Raw genomic sequence first — 26,203 nt, 5'->3', positions numbered from 1 at the left:
GCTACTCAAACGACAACATAACAGAAACCCTAAAACCTATAAAATGCTTGCCAACTATGGAGGGAAGACACAAATCTTAAATGGGGTAACTAATTAAGGGGACACAATGTACACAAACTAATGTGCACAAACACAGGAAGATCACAGAACGGCAGTCTGTGGGTTGGTGGTTATAGTGAATTTGACAATATTGTACTTGTTTGGGATTTTCAATCAGAACCTCAGTGTTAAAATATGGCATGTGATAGCTGGGTATTAAATTGCATACTTTGCATATAAGTCAAGCTTTCGCACTGGGAGATTTGATATGATGTAGTGTTTTACTACATTATATACTAATATATTAATAAAACTGCAGAATAAAAATAAAGTGGAGACTTCTTGGACACATCCTGCAAATGTAGTGTAATGGACAGATGATGATGTTATGATTCATAGTATTACCAATGCTATGAATAGGCAAGGATAGGCAATACCAATCATTTAAGAATGAATAATATATGTTAATGTAGATTTGCCAATGAGATTGATTCCTATGTAATAACAAAGAAGTTACTGCATTGCTCTCTTCTCTTTTCTTTCTCTTTAACTACTTTCTCTTTAATAACTCTAAAACAAATTCTGAAATCTTCTTAAGCTGGTGGACACATGCTTGATCTGCTGTGTCACTAACTTCATGTTGGTTAGACCACAGTTTGTAAAGCTGAGAACGTGCCTGTCTGAGTGCCTGCTGAGCAGCTCTGAAGCACCACAGAGAACTGGGCTTTCTTCCACTTTCCTCTTCACCCTGTACACCAAACACTTTTGGAGCAGGTCAGAACTCTGACACCTTTTTTTCAGATATAACCTAATGACTCTTTGATGGTCGGGTGCATTAGGGATGGACAGATAGAGGACTACCGGGACCTGGTGGATTGGAATGGTGCAGGAAAATCCATCCTCAGCAATCTTTAATGTGGCTAAGACTAAAGAGATGGTGGTTTGGAGGACCAGAAACAGCCGCATTACCATCATGGGTCAGGATGTTTACATGGTTGATACAAACGGTTGATATACTGTACCTTGATGTCCCTCCTGACAACAACATTGACTGTGCACAGAAAACAGATGGGCATACTTTGAGAACCAAATACTGAGGATGCTCAGGTCCTGCAGCAGGATGTTAGAGATCTTCTAACTGTCTGTGGTAGTCATCTTTGCATCAGATTACCAGGGAAATGGCATCAGACCTCTAAGACGCAAAAAATACTAACAAACTAATAATGCAGGTCTGTTCGATCTTTGGTGGCTTTCTGGATGGATTTGAGGTGGACAATTATGCAATTATTATGGACAATAATAATAATCAGCATCCCCTCCATGACCTATTGGTTATACAACAGAGCTCCTTAAGTAAAAGATTTAGCTTGGCTGTAGAAAAAAGCAGTAAAGGAGGTGGTTTGTACCAACAGCGATTTCACTGTACGACATCTCATCACTGTACCAGGACAATATTTTTCACAGATCCAGTTTTAGTATAAACTCACTTGTATAACTGCATAAGCAGCCACTTTACTTCTATTTTTATTCTGCTTTATTGTATTTTTTCATATATACAGTACTCTACTGTATGTAACACTGTATATTCCTGTTCATTTACTCATCTTTGCATGACAATGTTTGCACTGCATATATCTACAATGTTTGCACAAATCTGCACTACCACATCACACTATTACACCATGCCATTCTGATATCTCTTGCTCACTCATTTTCTACCGCTTACTCAAACTACTCGGGTCACGAGGAGCCTGTGCCTATCTCAGGCATCACATCGGGCATCAAGGCAGGATACACCCTGGACGGAGTGCCAACCCATCGCAGGGCACACACACTCTCATTCACTCACACACTACGGACAATTTTCCAGAGATGTCAATCAACCTACCATGCATGTCTTTGGACCGGGGGAGGAAACCGGAGTACCCGGAGGAAACCCCCGAGGCAACGGGGAGAACATTCAAACTCCACACACACAAGGCGGAGGCGGGAATCGAACCCCAGCCCTGGAGGTGTGAGGCGAACATGCCACCCACTAAGCCACCATGCCCCCCGCTCATTCTGATATCTATTTTTCATAATTTTGTTTTATTTATAATAAATTACTTTATTATACTTCTAATTCTCTGTGCTGCTGTAAAAGGTGATTTCCATCTGGGATTAATAAATTCTCTCTCTCTCTCTCTCTCTCTCTCTCTCTCTCTCTATCTATCTATCTATCTATCTATCTAATCTATCTATCTATCTATCTATCTATCTATCTATCTATCTATCTATCTACTGTATCTATCTAAATTTGCTGTCTAATATTTCTGTGAGCAATTCTTCTAGGTTGGAATAAACTCTGACTTGTCACTTGATATGAAAACTCTGTATGTCTCATTTTTTGACACCAGCTGGTTATTTCCACCAAGATATAGAGATCTGTGAGTAAACTCATGTCATTATGTCATAATGAAATATTACTACAAACATTTCACAGAGCTGCACTGGGCACACTTTTGTGCCACTCTGCACCACATTACCATGTGCACAGATGGTCAGGAAAATAAATAATCTAACCCAGTCTTACACCTTGTAAGTGCATGTGCCGTATAATCATAAAACTAGAGCCCTATAAGTAACTGAGAACAAAGAAGATAAAATGCATTATAATTTCTTTCATGGCTGGCCACACTTTTTCAGTCTAAACTCACTCTTTTACAGCTGTGCTCTGCTGCATTGCCTCCTGCTCCACTGAGCATGAAAATACCAAAAATACACACCCTAACCATCTTATGCCTTTTTTCCCGTTCGACTATGCTGATGAAAATAGGGGGTCCTAATATTAGTTGTGACTTTTTTTGCGGTCCTGCAAACAGTAGAGTGCCTGCTGAACAGCAATCAGTGCAGGGAAGAACACACACATCCAAATGAAGCTTTAATTAGAAGTCAAATGGAAAACAAACAGGTCAGAGGTGGCAACAACAGGAAAAAGCAATTAATTATAATAGTATAATCATTTACCTTGTCATGTTTGACACATTAAAATGCAGAAGGTAGTCATTAAACTGATTTGATGAGACTTGTGTTGTTGCTTTGTACATCTGCATTACACTAGGGTACTTCTTCACACTTTGGAATACATAAAGAAGCAGGAGTTTGAGAACTCAGAATAGAAAGAGCTTTTTCAGTTACAGACCACCTGCTGTCAGCAGGCTGTTGAGAGAAACAGCACCTTTCCCCTGTTTTCCCATTACCTAATAATACCCACACGCTCTTTACTAGCATTGGACAACATTCACCTTCAAGTTAGTTTCGGGCATTTCCCTTTGCACAATATGTTACCTCTTTGGGTTTTTTCCTCACAGTAGATGTATAAAAAAATGATACTTTAAGAAGTCTGTGTAAAAGCTATGCATGTTAAAATAAACATTATGGCAGGCTTACATGTATTCCCTAGCAACAGACTATATATGACCATGCATTGATATCCCTGGACTGGTAAACAAAAAGTTTATATAACTGAAATCAGTACACTGGCTTTTTATTCTTCAGACGTATATGTATGCTTCGAATATTACATTTAGGGTTCATTTAAGTGACTATTCATTTTACCTTTGCCATTTGGTACAATAGTAAGATTTTCTAGGGAACTACAAATATTTTGTCTCCTACAAAGCTGCTGCCTGTCCCACACAAACAAGGTCATGGTTGAAGAGTGTAAGGCAGTAAGTGTGAGAGATAAATCCAAGATTGACGTAAGAGCAACCTACATGTGATAAATCAGGGGGACACATGCTCTACACTCATCCCACACAGGATGAATTAACTCACCCTCTGCTCCATCTGGTTCCATGTGTGTGTTTGTGAATGTGTGTGTCTGTCTGTGTGTGCGTGGGTCCATATTTTTTGATTCACTCGTGTGGTGGGTGGTTTGGCAGGCGGATGTATTTGCATGCTCTCTGTCCCGCTGTTTAATTTGAAGATGTAATTGATGTTGGCATTGAAGACTCTAGACGCAGTGCTGAGCTCCATACTGTGCCTTGGGCTCTTCTCTTTTTTTGTATGTGTTTTATTTTATCTTGCTTTCTGTACTGTTTGTGAAGGTTTTAAGAAAGACTTTAAGTAGTACAACAGCAACAACACCAACAGCCACAATGGCACCAACAAAACAACAGCAGCAATAACAACAAAACACTGACAGCAGCAGCAAAAACAACAAAACAGCAGCAATAACAATAAAAACAACAGCAGAAGCAACAACAAAACAACAGCAGCAATAACAACAAAAACAACAGCTGTAGCAGCAGCAACAACAACAACAACAAAAACAACAACAACAACAACAATAATACATCATTTATGACTGTTTAAAAACAGCCACAGCTGACACAAAGTGCTGTATACCATAAAATACAAATAAATAAATAAATAAATAAATAAATAAATAAATAAATAAATAAATAAATAGTAATATATAAAATAATAGCAGTAATAATTCATGATTATACTAAAAATATGTTTTTTATTAAAAACATTAACAACAACAAAAACAGCAACAGCAGCAGCAAAAACAACAAAACAATAGCAGCAAAAGCAACAAAACATCAGCAGCAATAACAACAGCAGCAATTACAAAACAACAGCAGCAAAAACAACAAAACAACAGCAGCAAAAACAACAAAACATCAGCAGCAATAACAACAGCAGCAATTACAAAACAACAGCAGCAAAAACAACAAAACAACAGCAGCAAAAACAACAAAACAACAGCAGCAAAAACAACAAAACGACAGCAGCAAAAACAATAAAACATCAGCAGAAGCAACAACAAAACAACAGCAGCAATAACAACAAAAACAACAGCTGTAGCAGCAACAAAGTGCTGTATACCATAAAATACAAATAAATAAATAAATAAATAAATAAATAAATAAATAAATAAATAGTAATATATAAAATAATAGCAGTAATAATTCATGATTATACTAAAAATATGTTTTTTATTAAAAACATTAACAACAACAAAAACAGCAACAGCAGCAGCAAAATCAACAAAACAATAACAGCAAAAGCAACAAAACATCAGCAGCAATAACAACAGCAGCAATTACAAAACAACAGCAGCAAAAACAACAAAACAACAGCAGCAAAAACAACAAAACAACAGCAGCAAAAACAACAAAACATCAGCAGCAAAAACAACAAAACGACAGCAGCAAAAACAATAAAACATCAGCAGCAATAACAACAGCAGCAACTACAAAACAACAGCAGCAAAAACAACAAAACAACAGCAGCAAAAACAACAAAACATCACCAGCAAAAACAACAAAACGACAGCAGCAAAAACAATAAAACATCAGCAGCAATAACAACAGCAGCAACTACAAAACAACAGCAGCAAAAACAACAAAACAACAGCAGCAAAAACAACAAAACAACAGCAGCAAAAACAACAAAACAACAGCAGCAATAACAACAGCAGCAACTACAAAAAACAGCAGCAAAAACAACAGCAGCAGCAGCAATAACAGCAGAAGCAACAAAAATAACAACAGCAACAAAACAACAGAAACAACCAAAAACAATAATAACTGAAACAAACAACCCCTCTTATTATCAGCATTAGTACTATTAGTATTACTATTATTATTATTAGTAGTAGTAGTAGTAGTAGTAGTAGTAGTAGTAGTATTTTTTTTTTTATTGTTAGTTATTAGTCACTTCCTTAAAACCAAATTGTCCTGTCCCCATAAAATCATGAGACAACATAATCTCATAAATCAGTCCTAGGACCTCTGCTTTTCTCGATATACATGCTTCCATTAGGGAACATCATCAGAAGACATGAGATTAGTTTCCACTGTTATGCTGACGATACACAGTTATACAGTATATCTCATCAAAACCAGATGAAATAGCTAAATTGTCAAATTAACTTGTTAGAGAGATAAAAGATTGGAGAAAGACATACTACTTAGAGGAATGTACTGTTACTAGTAGCTCGACAGTGAAAGACTTGGGTGTTTGGGTGTTTTGAAAATCATATCGCCAATACTACAAAAACAGCCTTCTTCCACCTTAGAAACATTGCCAAGCTGAGAAACATTCTGTCTGTATCTGATGCTGAGAAGCTAGTTCATGCATTCATGACCTCTAGACTGGACTATTGTAATGCATTACTAGGTGGTTGTCCTGCATCTTTATTAAATAGGCTACAGTTAGTCTAAAATGCAGCTGCCAGAGTTCTCACTAGGACAAGAAAGTATGACCATATAACCCCAATTTTATCATCTCTACACTGGCTACCTGTTAAGTTTAGAATTGATTACAAACTGCTGCTACTTATGTAAAAGGCTCTAAATGGTTTAGCTCCCATGTATCTAACTAGTCTTCTAACACGTTGCAATCCTTCACGCTCTCTGAGATCAAAAAAATTCAGGACTCCTGGTAGTTCCCAGAATATCTAAGTCTACTAAAGGTGGTAGAGCATTTTCTTATTTAGCTCCCAAACTTTGGAATAGTTTTCCTGATAGTGTTCGGGGCTCAGGCACACTTTCCCAGTTTAAATGTAGATTAAAAACTCAGACGTGCACATGGAACATCCCATAATATTGTGCACAATTACATCAGACATGCAAATATCATGAACCGCAGCTGTTATTCCCTCTCCACTACTTCTCTCTTTCTACCAATTCAGAGGCATCCAGAAATTTTACCAGCTCCGATCATCTTCCGTGCGATGAAAATTTGGGACCTCCACTGAGATGAGGCCGCCTCTGAGAATCCTGAGGCATCTAGAGATCTACCAGCTTCAGTTAGACTCTGCGATACTATAGAGGAGATGTGAACTCCATGTGATCTTTTGCATCAATACAACATTTGTCAGACTGTATATTTATAATCACACCCACCAGTGTCACCCATATGAGGATTGGGTTCCCCTTTGAGTCTGGTTCCTCTCAAGATTTCTTCCTTTACCATCTAAGGGAGTTTTTCCTTGCCACTGCTGCCTGAGTCACCTCAGACTTGCTCATTGGGGATAAATACATACACATTTAAATAGATCTAATACAGTATTATTCTTGAATTTTGTATTCTATTAATCTGTATATTATTCTTTATATTAAACTTTTGTTCTATGTTTATCTTCTGTAAAGTTGCTTTGAGACGATGTCAACTGTAAAAAGCGCTATACAAATAAACTTGAATTGAATTAAATTGAATTTAATCTGTCTCTGGACTTTGCTCAGGTTTGATATTTAAATGACAGCTTAAATCTCTATTGCCGGTCTATCTGGCAAGATATTTTCCTAAATACCATAATGTCTTGATAGTTCTGTCACTTTCTAGCTCCTTCTGAATGCAAACAAGGTCACTCAAACCCAACGGTGAGCTCCTGTCTGACCTTTGTGTCTTGTTCATTGGACTAGGCTTCTCTGTGAGAATTTAATATGAATAATGTGTTCTTTAATTGTGCCAAGTTTAAAATCAGCCAACAGCTGTCACACTCAAGCTGGGTCACAAATGCAGAATACACAATGCACTGATACAGATGGGGTCCCTCATTTCACTGTGAAAAACTGCAGTGCCTTCCAGACACAGCACTCTTTGTAGGCAAAATTTTGCTTATTTACATATATTTCAGTAAGAAACTGTAGTAAAAAAAAAAACTTTATTTCCCATAAGAATTATTTCATGTTATCTTAAAAAAAATACATACTGAATTTCCTTTTCTTATAAGTGTTGAATAAAACATGACACAGGAGTGTGCTGTAATAGAAAACTATTCAATTACCTTCCAATAACTGCACATGCTAAAGAGTATTTTATTTTTCTTAGACCATAGCATTATTTTTAATTACTTTAAGCTGGTATAACACACACACATTGTGACCCTATGAAAAAAAAAACCTATTAATTATGTTATTAATTATATATAAATAATCAACTACAGAGTGAAATGATGTAAAACGTACTGGAACATGATTATTTTTTAGCAAATATCAAGAGCAATCCAGTGGTGTTTTAATTCCTATTCCAATTTCCCTTTTTTATGATAAAGGTAACATACAGCATTTAGTAGAAACCCTTATCTGAAATGACTTGCATTTTTTTGTATTCAATTTATACAACTGAGCAATTCAGAGTTAAGGGCCATGCTCAGGAGCCCAGCAGTGGCAGCTTGGTGGACCTGTGATTTGAACTCATGACCTTCCGATCAGTAGAACACCTTAAACACTAGGCTACCACATACCACATGCTATACAAATAATGTGAAAATTATATAGAATGTTATGAACTTTATAAAACATCAAATGTGCTAGACTTTATCAGCATTATAAAATGTAATAAGTAGCTGAGAAAACAATTTGATGGGCCTCTTATCAGTAAGAGTATATAAAGGTAATAAGTGTAGACCGTGGATGTCGAACTTGCTAACCTAACCGTTAGAAACCTTATCTTAAGAAAAAAGGCTAATCATATCTAAAAAAAACTGTTTTATATGATGGATACAACACAAGCATCCAAGCAACCCTTAACAATATGAGAATATACAATGACCCCTTCTTATACAATAACTAAATGTTCCAAAGTGTTTATTTCCTTTTATAACTATAATACAACCACAAACCAAGTAATCACAAAGTCTACAGTCCTGAAGATCTTGACTAAGCTCCGACAGTTGTTATAAAAGCAACACTGTGCTTGTATGCAGAAAGAAAAATGCAAAGCTGGATACAGTAAGAACCTGATTAAAGTGTTTGATTTCTGCCATTAAAACGTCACTGAGATTTAAAGATGAAACACTTGACCTGCTTTTACTTTTCTTATCTAGTAAGTTATAGAGTGCTTCCCATAGACAGCATTAAAATACCTAATTCTATACACAACACATTGCACTATAGATGTGTCAGGGGGGGGAGATTTGTGCTGTAGCACTAACAGGGAATGATAAAAAATTGATTATCCGGGGTTCAAAGCTGTGGAGGCCGTCATTCTAGCACTACAGAATCTTTGCCTTGTCTGTTTGCTGTGTATTTTTGTTGTCACAATCTGAGTACAGGTTCTAGGTTGCAGTTACTAGATCTTGTAAATATGTCACGTCTGTTGATAAATGCTGTCAGTGCGTTTGCTAAGCACAGTGTTTACTCCATTTTACATCTGTACCAAAAGTGAAAAAAAGCAGTGTTTTTGTTTGGGTATTTACAAAGGGATTGGAAATGCCACGGCAGACATAGTAACAGTACTGTAGGTTCAGTGGTATTGCATCATTTATTTGCATGTAAAATGAATTTATGTGCAAGTAAAATGAAGCTTAGAAGCATAAATTAGCCTTGGATATTGACAAGTCTTTTCAGATGTTTTTTTTTTTCTCGAAAAATGAACAAAATATTACAGAATATTTAACTGCAATATATTGAACTTTGTTAAACTTTAAAAAGTATGTAACATTTTGCCCATTCTGTATTGTTTGCTCATATACATGTAGCTCAATTGTACATTTTCTACATACAATTCCAAACAATATCCATTTCTTATTGATTTCTTACAGAGTTTAAGAAGGAGAAGGTTAAGTTTTCATCTCAATGAAAGTTTTGTACTGTATAAAATTGTGTGACAAATAAAATATTACATTTTAACTACACTTTCAACTTTCAGAACATCCTAGAGATGGAAAATGCTTGGAAAATGCTTTTTTATACTATAGAATTATTTTAGCATATTTATACTTTACTTGGGTTTTATTGAAATTGAATACTTTATTACATTTTTAAGAATGTTATTTTTTTTACTTTACCTTTTACTTAATTTTTTATATTTTATTTAATTAAAACTTAATTTTTATTTAGACCTTTCAAGCATTACAAAATCTCCTCTCTCATCCAGGTAATGAAAGTCCACTCGGATCAATTGAATAAACTCAGCTTAGCATCCGGTCATTTCGGCCAGTTCATCACTTCCTGTGACCTTCGCCTGCAAAAAAATGTGTATATAGCACTGTATCTGTGTGTGCTTGACTACGGAGAAGCTACTGTTCTGCAGAGAGGTCCTTGAGAACTCCTCAGTAAAACATAATGTTTTTAAAGACCCTCTTCTAATGGATTTTAGATAACAAATAAGTGATTCTTTTCATATGACAAAATGACAAACTTAATTTTCATCATTTTAAAATTTAAAATCTACTTTATTTTTAGCTGAGTACATTTAAAAGCATCGTTTTTGGCCGAGTACATAATTGAGTATGATTTTGAATCATTATCTACATTACTTTATAATTTCTCTCCACTTTTGCTACCTCTGGCTACAACCATTGATCATCTACAGTATAAGGAGTCATTTTCCAAAGAGTCTAGCATTGCAATAACAATGCAAAGTCATGTTTATTTCTTCATTATCAGCATTAATACTCTTTGTTCACAAAAAGTCTCTCAATAATCAGGCCTTAACCTCATTTGCATAAGCACTTGATGGCTGTTGTGCTGGATAATTACTTGTTCTCATCCTCTTGTATCTCAAACACTCAAACTACTGTCCTTTGTTTAATTCATATTATAGCATTGTTACAGCATTTTTCTATGAAATGTTTCTCTTTTTTCAATTGTTCATTACATTTATATCCTTGTATCTTAGTGCAATATGCCATTTTAATAATAAGCTTTTTATTACATTACAGTCTTACTCATAAGGATAGTGAAGTTTAAGTGCCATGTTTGGGTGCAATTTGGGATGAATAGTGCAGGAAATGATGCATTGCAAGCAACTAGGAGCCAAACCTAATGCAGAGACTGAATTAAATTGCCCAGTGCAGCTGATCTATTCTCAATTCCTTGAGTTTGACAGATGCTATAAATATTCACTGCTGTAAAGTCTTTAACATCTATGGATTTTTTTTTCTTCCAGATTTGGTCAGGCTGTTTATTGTATTTAATGTGTATTGTCTAGTTTTCCCTAATATCCTGTGTTATATACTGTAGTGCTATACAGCACTATTTCTAGTCTATTTGTATATTCTATAGCAATATCGTGGCCTTCTCTCTTCATGTTTGCTGCACCAAAGACCTCAAGGCAATGTTTTTTGTTTGACTGAATTTGTGTATATGGAGGCCATGACAATACAAACAAATTTGACTTTAGGTGAAGTTAAAACCTTAAGATGAGCTTGCTCTTTAGTTATGGCCACTTAAACCAGTGCATATACAGTATCTTACACGGTACAATAACGTAGACTGATGGACTGGAAATGGTAGCCTGAAGTCAGGCTGATGTTGACGTCCAGACATCGGCAAAATGCTCCCAACACCCCCAAGAGGTGAACTGTACAGTACGTCCCAATCTGACCCAATGTCCTTCAGGAACGCCGAAAACTAAAAATGTGGTGGAAAAGTGTTTGGGCTATTTCCATGGCTGTGGGTAAGATTTTTATGTGTATGAATCTACAGGCTTTAGAAAACCAATCTACGATGACCAAGATCATTGTGTATTCTTGAGAGTTCGGAAGGTCGGTGAGGAATTCCACAGCCAGGTGACACCATAGGCGTTGTGGTTTGGGCAGAGGTTCCAGTAGGTCTGCAGACAGTTGACTGGGTGTTCTGGTTTGAGCACACAATTGCGCATGCTTTCACAAAGTCCCACAAGTCTTGCACCAGAGTGGGCCACGCAAAAGGCTTCTTGGACGAGTAACGTGGTTCAGTGGAGTCCTCTGTAGGACATGCTGGAGGATCCCATTGTATGAAAGGTATAATTGCTGATGGGGGCAATATCGGTTAGGGTGTCGGAGGGTGGTGCTAGGGATCATGGCAATGTGACAGGGCATCTGCTTTATTATTTTTGGAACCTGGGTGTTTCTTGAAATGGGTGTTTAGCTCCATCCAGCCAATGCGTCCATTCCTCTAAGGTTGCTTTGATTGCTAACAGTTCCTGGTTATCCATGCCATAGTTGATTTCTGCACTGGTTAGCTTTCTCCAAAAAAAAAAAAAAAGGCTCAAAAGTTTACCAAGGTGACCTTGTCTGGACTGGTCCTATTCTGTAGCTCGAGGCATCGAATAGCCACTTTTAAAAAAAAAAAAAAATGTATACACCCAACTGCAGCTCACACACCAGACAAGAAGACACTTCATGTTTTTTTCCCTGGAAATTTATATGGCAGACAGAAAAATAACTGTCCACATTGACAAACTGACATATTTTATCTTGTATAACATCTGTAGTTTCATGGAAGAAAAAACAAAAAGCAGAGAGGCAATTCTCTAAAAAAGAATGGTTTTCTCAGATAGTGATTTTTTTTCTTCCTCCGGCTGCTCCCTGTTCGGGTCGCCACAGCAGATCACGTGGTCCACATATTAGATTTGGCACAGGTTTTACACCAGATGCCCTTCCTGACACAACCACACCATTTTTATCCAGGTTCGGGACCAGCACTGAGAATTAACTACAGAATTCAGTGGCTGGGTTAGCGTCCTTAACATGAATCGAGCCGGAGCCATGGCAATGAGAGCGGGATCCTGCCACTGGACCACCTGGGGTCTTTTCTCAGAAAGAGATTAAAGCATAACATTCCTATTAATGAATGTTATAATATATAACATAATATTAATTTAGTTTTGAGAATGAAGGATGTAGGTCTGGACTTTTCAAGGCACGGTTATTACATGAGGTTACTACCTGATAAGTCCCTGGGATTTTAGCACCATCTTTGCTATGTCTTTGAAATCCTAGGGTTATCCTAGGATACATATCTAACTTCATCCTACATATCTAACTTCAAAATGGCAATCACCTTTCTTTCTTGAATTAAATGTGAAGGACAAAGTACACAAATGCACATGTCTGCGTGAGCCTCTTGACTGGCTACTTTTCTTCAGAGCTTTAAGTTTCTTTCTACGAGTAGCTGGCTTAGAGCCAATTCAGCTGTAGATCGCTTGTAAAAGATCCCTTTGTCTTGGACTCCGCCCAATATAATCAATCAATCGTGTCCTGACAGTGCTGACAAAGTTGTGGTGCGGTTAACGTCTCCTACACAGCAGGTCACTAAGGAAACTATTACAGTTATGACATAGGACACAGGCAGTGCTATGGTTTTCAATGCTACAAATATACGGATTTAAAACTATATATGTAAGGAATATAACTCGGTGAGGAATGATGTTTGTGTGTGTAAAAATGAGTGTTTTATTTATTAATAAACAACCTGTCAACTGTTGATAGTTACATTTTATTGGACTTGTGGGAGTCCCACAAGAAAGATTAATTCCTGATATCATTTATGTTATAACGGCTTTAAACAGTCGTTTCCTCGTCATCCTCTCTTTACTTCTCGCTCTTAATCAGACAAAAAAATAATAATAATACAACGTTTCAAAAATTATGAGTTTTTTCTTTGTTAAATAAAAATACTAGAATAATCAGTATTCAGTAATACATCAGTAATCTTAAAATAAACGGAACAAGTGCATTAACATAAACTTGTTTATTTAAGTGGTTAGAGCAGTTGTTAAATAAATAAATCAAAGTAAATAAATAAAGCAACAACTTCTGATCAGATTTTGGGAATTCGACAAAGGCAGTGAAATTATGCTAAATATTCTATCTTCTGGTTTCACCTCCTACTGAAAAAGAAACTTTTCTTTTCAGCTGGTGAGAGACGATTGTAACGTCCCATTTCTCTGGAAAATGTCTGTACTCATCCAGCCAGCTAATCATGTGGCAGCAGTGCAATGCATAAAATCATGCAGATACAGGTCAAGAGCTTCAGTTAATGTTCACATCAAACATCCGTATATGGAAAAAATTGCATCTCAATGATTTTGATTTTGGCATGCTTTTTGGAGCCAGGCAGACTGGCTTGAATATTTCAGAAACTGCTGATCCATGTAGCTGCATTTCTGTGGATGGAAATGTCTTGTGGATGAGAGCGGTCAGAGGAGAATGGCCAGACTGGCTTAAGGAAGTTTACAGTAACTTAATGCAACTGTGGTAAGGAGAACAGCAACTTAGAATACACAACATTCTTTACCTTAAAGTAGATCCTGTACCACAAACAGCAGAAGATTACATTGAGTTCCTCTTTTTCACATAAGATCAGTGATATGAGGCTACTTTGGGCACAGGCTCAGAGAAATTTTACAGTGAAGTCTTTATTTAATCTTCAAACCCATTCTAATGTATGATACAACCATCACATGAAGGTCTTGGTCTGTGTATGCATACGTGTGTGTATGTACTGTAGGTGAGGAAAAGTAGGAGAAACCACTGCTCAGCGCATGTGTATTTTTTTTTTTTTTAAAAACCCTACATGTGAATATATTCATTTATTTATTTATTTTCTACATACTGCATTTATATTTCTCAATAAGTAGGAATATTAAAATGATCTACACCATTTCAAAAATAGGACTTCTGTAGCTACATATAAAGCTGCCATCATCCAGCAGCTCACCATTTAAAGTGTGACATAAAACGTGTTAGGCAGACATGCATTTGTTTCCTCATTGAACTGATGCTGCATGTCAAAAACACTCAGAGAGCTCTGAGTGTCTGGACAGCCCTAATCTAGCAGACGGGGAAGCACATTCTTCTCTGAGTGGACATTTAGAAAGTGAGATGGCTGTGCAGATTGAGTAGTTTGTGAAGAAAATCAAGGCCATTCATGCTCCAATTTACAGCTGAAATAGCATCCGTCTGAGATGGAGAGGCTTCCACGGCTTCATCACAGCATGCTGAACAGGCCGGTGAGAATAGCCCGTTCTTCGATTATCTCATCACCAATACCAGGCTGTCTGCTGTCATGCAAAACACTAAAGGTTGTAAGCACAATCAATGTGTAGCTAAAAACCTCCCATAGTATTGGATGATAATATAAAATGGTCTTAAACTACTGTATATGCATTAAAACCAGCTCTGGGAAACATGCCATGTTTACACAACTGAAGCAAGTGGTAGATCACAGTAAATCATATCTGTTGGATATCATTACACAACTATGTATTCTGTGAATTTTCAGTTCTGAAGATACTGATTCATTTTCTGTAACGGCATAGCTTTAACAATAGTGGTGAAAAACACAGTGAAATTGATGGATGCAGCATCTGTAGTTGACGGATAATTGAACGACTATTTGTCTAAGAAGCAGCTTACAGTTACTATTAATAAGTTTATAAATAATTACTTAGTTATTATTAGTTATTATGTGTTTAATATATGTAGTAAGCACTTTATTGAAATATTAAAAAAAAACTGATTTGCAATAATGCACTGATTGCTTTGTATATTTAAGCTACACAAAATACAGTACCACTGTACAGTTACAATATAATGTGCAACGATAAATTTAACAGCTTCAGACTTAAACATAAATAAAAACATAAAAAATCAAAGCATGCCTAATGTGCATTATTTGTTCTTCATTTAAAAAAATCTTGCTTTAATTTTTGTAGTGAAATGAATTTTTGTATAAGAAAAGGAACATCTACATCGTGCTCCAAATAAAGTAACTTGAATGCACTTTGCATAATCATTATGACTTCCCAACTCGTAAATGCAAACCTCCCAGAAAAACTGAATGCGCAGTAACAAAATGTACGAAAAATCAAGCCTGAGAATAACCAGTTCAAACAGCATGTTATTATTTAACATAGAAAAAAACTATTGTTGATACGAAGGTAAAACTTACTGCAAGAAGATGTTTATTTAACATTTATGGAAAGAGTCTCAAGTGTCAGCACTTTGTAACAGCCAGCACGTCTTCTCTCCATTGGAGAATCCAATATGGAGGCAAGCAATATTTTTGCTGTCTTATTAACTTCAAGAGAGAGAGGAAGTAAAGAATCAGATGTTTATAGTAACATGTAAATATAACAGGAATTGACTTATCATGAACACGGCACAGCAGCTATAAATGCTTAAACAGCGTGACAAGTTTTAGTATAAAATAAAGGGTTAACATTTTCAGAGAAAATAATCAACTTCATAAAATAATTTAGCTAAGGGTGATAAATTTATCTCTGTTTCATGCTGAGCTGCATCACCTAATCATGCCACTTTGCATTTTATTCTTTAAAAAAGGAACTGATTTTATTTATTTAGTTGACAAATCTTTGACAAATGACTACAAGGCCTGAGAGATGACAGTATTCATTACATTGTCATATCAACATTGACATATCATATATAACACTTCAGTCTGAAGTGTTCTCCTGTTATTCAGTGATTTTTAAAAACTAAACCTTAACAAAGGCGTCGTACTGGCTCAATGCCCATGAAATTGGCCACTGGAACAAGTTTCTTTTTGGGAGGATGATAAAAGCTTTGTGTAGACTGTCCCTGGGAAAAGTGTCCTGCAAAAATGTTTTCCCCCCAATCACAGTGGTTGTCTGTGCCAAAGCTCTGAATGAAAGCCCAGGAGCCACAAAACTCAAATGCAAAATGACAGCTGAAGAAATAAAGGCTCAGCTGGGTTCGCTCACTGTGCTCGAGCTGACCTCCCTTTCTCCTCTTTTAACAGATCCTGTTATGATTTGTCTCTGAAGCACAGAAAAGGGAGGAAATAGGAGTTCAGATATGCTCCTTAGAACCATTGTTGTTTTTTAACAAGATTACATTATGAGTGGATAGAGCTTGTCTTTAATTCAATGAATTTAAAATGATTGTTACATCAACTTGTCATTCAAGTGACATACCATATTTTGTGAATTATTAAATGCTTTCACAGGACTAAAATGAGAGAAACTTATGACATTTTGTTATAGTGGCAAGAAAATAAATAAAGTATGGCCAAAATGGGTCAGAAAGACAGACTGACTCAGTGGAGAAAAACCATTAATGGAACCGTATACAAGTAACCTACACAAAGCAATACAAAAATCTAGAGCTGTCATCATAAGGTCAATAAATAAACATATATTAATATGTAACTTAAGCTTTCATTCTGATTACTTAATGCATGCATTAATCATCAAGCATATAAAGTCAATGGTATCATACATAAATAATAATTAATAATAGCACTAATTAATTATAATGTTGTTAACCCATGGTATTAATTACCAATAATAATAATTAATTAATAATTATAATTATTAATTAATTAAAATCATATTAATTAATTAAAATCAACAGTAATAAGATTCATTGTTAAGGCCTAATTTTAGATTTTAGAAAGCATTAGTCTTTATTCACTCTTAAGTGAATAAAGACTAATGCTTTCTAAAATCTAAAATTAGGCCTTAACAATGAATCTTATTACTGTATCCTATAAAACAGTCCTGACTGTGTACTCAAATGGACCAGGATCTTATGAAAGCAACATCACACCCATAGTTCTAACATCATGCAAATAACTTAAAGTTACTCAAATTTTTGTGTTGACCGACATGGCGCATACATTTTTTAACTAATGCTTCAAGTCAATATACTAATTCACAAGATAACAATGATAGCACTTTAGTAAGTTGCACAGTATATGGAGTTTAACCATCTGCATCTGCATTTCCATTTTGAGCTCCAAATATCTGTATCTGTAAACCTGACATAAAATGGACATGGCCTAAACTGTAAAAAAAAAAGTAGGAATGGTATCACTGTCAGCATGGTGTGTGAAATCCGGACTTTGTTTTTTAACCCTGCTAATGCAGTTTTTATTTCTGTTTGTACCAACCTGTGATGTTAAGTTGGTTCTAGTTCTCAAACTCCTAATTTAAACCACCATAACCATGAGCAGGCAGTTACTAAGGATGCAGTAACTGCCTTCATTGTGCCCACATGCCTCCTCTGATTGCTCACTTACATAACTATTTCATTGCACCCTGTAGGGCAACAGTCCTGAATTGCACTTCTAGTCTGAACGGGATGTACTGTGAACCTTTCTAGTAAACTGCCTAAAATAATAATTATGCTTCTCTTATTTAATCTCCCTTTAGGACACATTACCCATTCAATCCAAATAATGTATTTGTATTTTTATCTGGGTTTGTATTGTTGGTTCGTGATGGGCTAATAATTAGTGTGTATACTAATTTGAAAGCATTTGTAGCGTCTGGTACAGGTCATTTAGATTCCAGGTCCTAGGCACCCTAAACTTCAGCATCTAATCTTCAATCAACCGATGAGCAACCCAGTTTTACACACACAAACACAACTGGCTCCAGAATGACTGGAGCCTACACAAAGACCAGATAACCCCATGCGGCTTCTTTGATTGAACTCATAGGGGCCCTCAACCAGCACACACACACACAACACAATGAGACATTCCTTTAACTAATAAAACAAGTAGGTAAGATACTCTAAGATTCTTATTCTTATAACCCTGTTGTAATGTGTTTCTTCTGTTAAGGCTTGCCTGACTTAAAATTATTTGCTCCTTACTTTCCTGACAAGGGTGTATTTTATTCATGTGTCAGAAAACAACATTGTATTTAACATCAGTTATACTCTAATTACTGATCATGGCATGTTAATGTATACCTGTTCTAATGGTGTATGCCAATTTAAGGTCTGATGTCAGAATGTATACGAAGCTATCGTTTTCTTCTTATATTACTTCCCTAATGAAAGTGCATTTTGTTTTGTGTTTCATTTTTGTTTCTTTGCCTTTATAAGAACATAATATCGTATTAACATCAGTTACCCTTCGATTACTGATCTGTGTATGTAATGTACTGCTGCCTTTATACCGTCATTACCCTTCATGTTTAGTATCCAAATGACCACAAAATTATCGGTTACTCGTTTTTCAAACAATGGTGTATTTTATTTGAGCACAAAAGGTGCCATACTGTCTTAATACACCTTGGATAAAACTTTAAAGTCATCTAAAAGTTTGATAGCTAAACCATGCCCACAGACACCTGAAACAAAGGGAGTTTTCCGAAATCTTGGCCGTAGTATTGGTAAGTATTTAAAGTATAACCTTTAAATTGTCACAAACACCACCAATCCGTGGTCAGACTTTCGGAACAGCTTGGAGACGACTCCATCTTCCTTCAAAGACGTTCCAGCAAGCTTCACTTCCAAGAACAACAACTGCTCTGATCTTCAGGAGAACTTGGAAGAACATCTGACCCCGTCCTAACTGACTCTTCAGAAATTTCTTTGTTGCATCCAGACTCTTGTGCAGTAAGCCAATGCAAGTAACCGTTTCCTTTACCAACCAATTTAGATGCGTATTTTAAGTATGAACCTTGTACTGTGTCTTGAGGTGAATTCAAGTTTCCGGTGACGATTTCCATTCCTTTCCTTACTTTCTCTAATTTCTTCTTTCCAGTCTCTTCCTCCCTTTCCCCAATTTTAATTTATTCTGTGTTATTTTATTTTCATCTTCGTTTTCCCTATTTTCTTTTGTAGTTAGTTTTATGTTGTGTTTGTCTCATTCATTAAATGCCATATTTTTGTGCCACAAGTGATTGTCTCTGAGTATCGCTCACAAAATTAAGGTACCTGCAACATCTGGTCTGAACTACATGCTCTATTAAGTTAATTTAATTTAAATTACGGTATAAAGTAAAAGGGGGAGTGAACCTTTCTTGGCCGGGAAGATACCTCCTTCATAGAATTAATAAAGGTTACACGGACTGTTCACCGGACGAACAGACCAAATAAGTGTAACGCTAATTTCAACTTAGGTTAAAATATTTAGTCACTATAACGTGTTATAATTACTCATAAATATTTGCCTTGCTTGGCGAGCCAAAATCGCTACACATTATTATAAGTATATAAATATAATATTTTGATTATAAAATAAAATAAAATAAAAGTATTACCATGAAGCATAAAATACATAACAGTGAGTTAAAACGCAGTCTATTAATGATCTATTAATGGTAAAACATTACTGCTCCAACTGGATGATAATCATAAGTCATGTTGGTAACGCACATACATTTACACAGATGAGCCCATTTGTGACAAACTGGATGTGCCCAAATAACATAATTAAAAGGCTATGCTAATGACCATAATTCATCTGAAATTTCTGCCTGATTAAGAGACCTTTGCATCTCCAGTCTACAGCCTTGGTACCAAATGACCCTGCTCAACAAAACAGTCAGCTCTTCAAGGGCACATGCCCTCATGATGGCATATGGGCCTGGCATCTGCAGCTCAGGCTTTTTGGCACCCCTCTTCCTCCCCTTTGGCCTTCATCTTGGCCATGGTGAATGAGCAAATGCTTAGCTAACTGTAATAAAAATGGAGACAGTACAAAGCTATTTGCTTTTATTTTTTCTGCCACTGCTCGGTGCAGCGAAGCAGCATTTTTGCTGAGCTGACCGATTTGCCACAAACGTGCATCTGCTCCTTAAAACATACACGCACGTGCAGCAATGAAAGAGGGAAAGATTGAGTGAACTGGAGATGAGTGTGTCAGGGCACACTCAGCACCTCTGGCAAGGTCATAATAATATGATTATTTTATTGGACAGGCTGATGGCACAGAATCATCGGGGAGTAAAGGCACTCAAAGCATGCAAACATCCAAGGAGAATGTAACCTCACATATTTTACTTGAATCTTGTTGAATCAACATGGTATAAAAAGTTAATGAGTTTATTCATAGGAAATCCAGCACAACTACAAGCTAAACTGAATTTTCCTTACAGCAACAAGTTTTTACATAAGGTAGAACGAGTGTTAAATATGATGCTTACTCACTCTGCGATGACCTTTTCAAAACTCAGTGCTTATATAAACACAGAGACAAACATAGAGAAATCGTCAAAGAAAATATCCCAAATCTGATAGATTTGGCTGTTTATAATAAATGAGAAAAGAGGCCACAGTGTAAACCGTTCAGATCAGTGAACAGAAACAACCTGCAATTGTGCTAACAGGTCCTTTAGCCGTCAGTTTGATAAATTAATCCATTAACGGGGAAATAAGGAAAGTTTGACAGTTTTAGAAGCTGTGAAGAAATATTACACAATATTTGAATTCCTTAAGAAATAATAAGTTATAAACATCAGTTTAACCTTGTAATCCAGTGCCACAACAGGAAGTAAATCCAACAGACACTCCAAACTTAATACTGTATATAAAAAAAGCTGTTTTATGTGTTATAAGGGTCTTATGATGCTGTATGCAATTACATTTCACATGGCATGCTTCATATTTACACCCTCATTATGCAAAGCTTTATCTGCACTGGAGAACCAGCGTTGTTTCCAGACTCATTATGTCACAGAAAGCTGAGGGAGCAGAACATTGATTTCTAGAAGCCTGAACCCATCGACCATAATAAATCACTCAGAACATTTACAACTAATGTCACAGATGTGTGGAAGTGTATGCTTACCAATATCAGTGCTCTAAAACCTGTAAAAGCAATCAATAACATGAAATGCTGAACAAACACATGAGGATAAAGTACTTGATGTCATTCATATTTCCGGAATGTCTCAGAGTTTTCCTAAAAACTGCTCAAACTGCTCCAATAATCCTTCATGCATGCTGTATTTGCTTTTGCTAATTCCTTAAATGTCAGAAGCCCACGTATACCTACACACTGGCAGACATCTCAGGCAGAAGATAATTCAATCAGTACTAATTATTACAGTGATCAGTAAGATCAGACTTTTTAATAGTGACAAAATATCGCCAACATAGAGTATTTACCAAATAAAATGACATAGCTATTTCAATTAGCCCAAAAGACCCTGGAGGGAAGCTAATAAGCTAATAATTTTCAGAAGAGTTTTAAAGTTCAGGCTTGGCTGGGATTTCAATGCAAATGTCAGACAATCCAATTCTCCCATGTGTCCTTGCAGAGGTTTGACAGACATAGCTAGTGAGGAACTATGCTGTCCTTTCCATTCAAATGAGAATGTAGTAGGGAGGAATCATTAGATGATGCATGAATTCATTCATTCATTCATTCATTCATTCATTCATTCATTCTCTATCGCTTATCCAAACTTCTCGGGTCACGGGGAGCGTGTGCCTATCTCAGGCGTCATCAGGCATCGAGGCACAATCTCACTCACACAATCACACACTACGGACAATTTTCCAGAGATGCCTATCAACCTACCATGCATGTCTTTGGGCCGTTGGAGGAAACCGGAGTACCCGGAGGAAACCCCCGAGGCACGGTGAGAACATGCAAACTCCACACACACAAGGCTGAGGCGGGAATCGAACCCCCAACCCTGGAGGTGTGAGGCGAACGTGCTAACCACTAAGCCACCGTGCCCCCATGATGCATGAATTTATAAGGTAAATCTTTAGATAAATAAAGGCAGCAATCATACACCAAATACTGTACAATCAATTATGGATTAGGTTTCTTATCCATCACAACCACATATGCTTTTGTAACCAAATGTATTTTTCATGGGCCACACTCAGTGCACGAGGCATTGCTTGAACAGGTTCGTATTGTAATGCTACAGTATACAATTACATCCTATACAACTCTGTGCTTCCAACTTTGTGGTAAAAGTTTGAAGAAGAACCACATATGAGTGTGATGGTCAGGTGTCCACATATTTTTAGCGATATAGTGTAACTAGTCATCAATCGATAATATTTAAAAAAGTATTTTTGTCCTTAACGCTGATATGTAAAAGAGTCTGACTCTGTATCATCATTCATAGGCCTACCAAAGAATCTGAACCAAGTTGGTCACATATGAATCAGAGGCTAAATCAAACTGCACATTGCATCAGATTCTGTGCTATCTTCAAATATCAAACCATTGCTTCATAAATTAATTGTATCATATTATAGCAAACACAGCAGAATTGTTAAATATCAAGTCGTTACCTTAAGAATTTAAATCCTATGGTATTGTTTGAAAACTTGAATTTGCATCCCTACATCCCAAGAATTGCCCAAGAACATCATGAGTCAGTTGAAATACAAACACAAACCGCATGAACCCCAACTTTAAAGTGAATATGGTTTCTATACACACCCTCAGTACGTGCACTGATGCACAGATGGGAGCCATGAGATATGAGCCAGACCTCTCTGTCTGCTTGAGTGTAGAAACTCTGAATACACACTCTTTTGTCAACATGTTCATCTGTTTGAAGCTGACAAAAAAAATCAGGAAAGTGTAAACTATTGAACTTTTTTATAAAGCATTTTAATAAACTAAAATGTGAAGTGTTTAAAAAGACTGACATCAACTGGCAAAAGTTTTATGAAAATCAGTATGTATGTTGCACTAAATGCATGGATGACTATGTAATATTTAGCTTTTTTTGTGGTTTTAAAGTGTTTGATATTGTACATACTAATATCAGTATTTTATATAAATGTCTTGCTGTATTTCATTTTTCAAGGGAATAAAAAAATAAAAAAATAAAGAAATATCACACATTACCTTCAAGAATTCCTCTTAAAAAGCAGCAAATGATCCTATTAATAAACCTATTATTTTTTGTTAATTCACAAATATAGTTCAGTGGATCATTCATTTCAAAATGAAGCACTAAAAAAACACCAAATCTGTTAAGTTTAATAGCCTTCAAATGCCCAACATATAAAGAGCCTTATTTGTTACATCTATCCAATTTGGTGCACCATGCAGAAAAGCCCCAGCTCTTAAGTCTTTTCTAGGTTAATTCTCTGACACTCCACTTTAACCCAGGCATGAATGAGGGATCAGCCGTCCCTCGCCTCCTCTGCTGTGTTCTCGGCAGCTGCTCTCGTCTACACGCATCAGCAAATTTCACATTGCTCTGTACACTCGCAAACTGTAAACTGTACCTTTCGTCATCACTGAAGTGGTACCCTTATCTTTTGTATTTTTTATATGTATTTGTCACCTGGAACCATGGACATATCACTTTTTTTTAGAGTGATTTGTTAGAAGCTTTAAGCTGTGTTTGCAGATTGCTAAGTAAAATATATACACTGCTAGTGGTACATCCAGAAAAGGAGGGTGCAGTTTAGTATGAGAGTGTTTCACTGCAAGTGCATTAAGTAAATAATTATATTGGTTAAAAACATACCTTTGACACTACATGCAAAGTTCAGCTACTTCTAAATAATAATAATAATAATAATAATAATAATAATAATAATAATAATAATAATAATAATAATAATATCAAGATTAATACACATTTATTATTAGCAGAAGTAGTCCTACTAGGTAAGTATAAGTAATCATGTCAGCCTAATTTATTGTATTATTTATATTTTTATATCTCTTCCTCTTATTCTTATTCTTCTTACTATTATATTGTATTTGTTCTGTTAGCTGCAACAGCAGTAGTATTTGTAGCAGCTGTAGTACTAGTAGTGGCAGTACTAATGTATGGTAGTAGTAGTAATAGCGGAATTAATAACAGTTTTGCTACTATTCATAGAAGCTATTGTAATGTTAATAGTAAAAGTAGTAGTAGTAACATTTTAACTAGTACTGATAGCAGATATAATATGAGTAGTAGTAACATCTTAACTAGCACCAATAGCAGCTATAGTATGAGTAGTAGTAACATCTTAACTAGTATGATAGCAGCTATAGTAATAGTAGTAGTATTAACATCTTAACTAGTACTGATAGAATATATAGTAATTGTAGAAGTAGCAACATTTAACTAGTACTGATAGCGACTATAGTAATAATAGTAGTAGTAGTAGTAACATCTTAACTACTACTGATAGCAGATATAGTAGTAGTAGTAGTAGTAGTAGTAACATCTTAACTAGTACTGATACCAGATATAGTAATAATTGTAGCAGTAACATCTTAACTAGTACTGATAGCAGATATAGTAATAGTAGTAGTAGTAGTAACATCTTAACTAGTACTGGTAGCACCTATATTGATATTAATAGTAACATCTTAACTAGTACTGATAGCAGATATAGTATGAATTGTAGTAGTAGTTAAATTTTAACTAGTACTGATAGCAGCTATACTAATAGTAGTAATATTAACATCTTAACTAGTACTGATAGAAGATATTGTAGTATAGCAACATTTAACTAGTACTGATAGCATCTATAGTAAGAATAGTAGTAGTAACTTAACTAGTACTGATAGCAGATATAGTAATAGTAGTAGTACATCTTAACTAGTACTGATAGCAGATATAGTAATAGTAGTAGTAGTATACTTGATAATCATAATGTACTCCCACAAGTCAAACCATAGGTCATACTCAGCTAAGATATCTTCTCATCTCAGTAAGACATTTTGTAGAAATACCATTTTATAATACCCAAATGTTTCAAAACGGATTTAAACAATCAACAAGAGCAGCATCATGCAGTCGTAACTTAAACTCTATAAAGTGGCTACAAGCTTTGGTCGCGTGTCCGTTACCTGGATACACGATGAGCGCGAGCAGCCACGCCGCGAGCACGCAGCCCACCGGGTTGAACATTCTTCAAACTGACTCTGACTCTGACGAGAATGCTTCTCTGATTTCTTTTTCTTCTGTCACACAGAAGCTCCGTTCGCTCCCGACGCTCTTACAGTGCAATTACTACAAAACTAATCTGTGTTCTCCGTGTGGAGCGCATTGGGTAAAGAGTAGAGCTTGGTTTGAAATCCAGCGCAACTTACAGGGGCGAAGTGACTGAGTGCCCATTGATTATTTGTAAAGGAGCAGAGCTCGAGGAGAGTTCAACATAAGCCCCGCCCCATTCATCTCTTATTGGATGAAGTGTCTGTCCATTAAAGGTACCCAACTCAATATAGCAAAGCTGGATGGGATAAATCTACAGGAGACAGAGCAATAAAAACACTGACCATAAGCACAATATAGCATGCTGTCAGTATGTAGACACACAAACTACATTACTGGAACACTCATCACAAGGTGTGTGTGTGTGTGTGTGTGTGTGTGTGTGTGTGTGTGTGTGTGTGTGTGTGTGTGTGTGTGTGTGTGTGTGTGTGTGTGTGTGTAAACATCCACACACAAGCTTGGCCTCATTCAGGTGTTGCAAATAGACTGGATGCTTGCCAGGACATTGCTGTCACATTGTTGTGACGGGCATCATTGTGAGCCACAAAACTGCAAGGTGACCTTGTGACTCGACAGAAATTCTCAAGCTCGCCTTCAGGCACAGAGCATACCAACAGGCATCATTTAGCATACCAACAGGCATCATTTGTCCCTGTGTCTCATTTACCACGTGATGTTACGTGTTAAAATGACTTATTTTCCTATGTACCAAAATTAAGGCCACTTACCTAAACTAAAACTAATAGGATTTTAA

General features: G+C 36.2%; 1 protein-coding gene across 1 annotated transcript in view; it reads right to left on the bottom strand.

Annotated features, from left to right (window-relative positions):
- opcml (opioid binding protein/cell adhesion molecule-like) overlaps positions 1-25,579 on the bottom strand; it is a 220,098-nt gene extending 194,519 nt beyond the window's left edge. The window contains exon 1 of the mRNA XM_027160887.2: positions 25,305-25,579. Coding sequence (XP_027016688.1) covers positions 25,305-25,365 — 61 coding nt within the window. The 5' untranslated portion in view covers positions 25,366-25,579. The remainder of the gene's footprint in view (positions 1-25,304) is intronic.
- Positions 25,580-26,203: the final 624 nt, after the last annotated feature.

The sequence above is a fragment of the Tachysurus fulvidraco genome, chromosome 20 (assembly GCF_022655615.1).
Source record: "Tachysurus fulvidraco isolate hzauxx_2018 chromosome 20, HZAU_PFXX_2.0, whole genome shotgun sequence".
In the NCBI taxonomy this organism is placed as follows: domain Eukaryota; kingdom Metazoa; phylum Chordata; class Actinopteri; order Siluriformes; family Bagridae; genus Tachysurus; species Tachysurus fulvidraco.
Note: the sequence above shows the minus strand (reverse complement) of the source record. Positions and strands in the feature narration are given on the sequence as shown.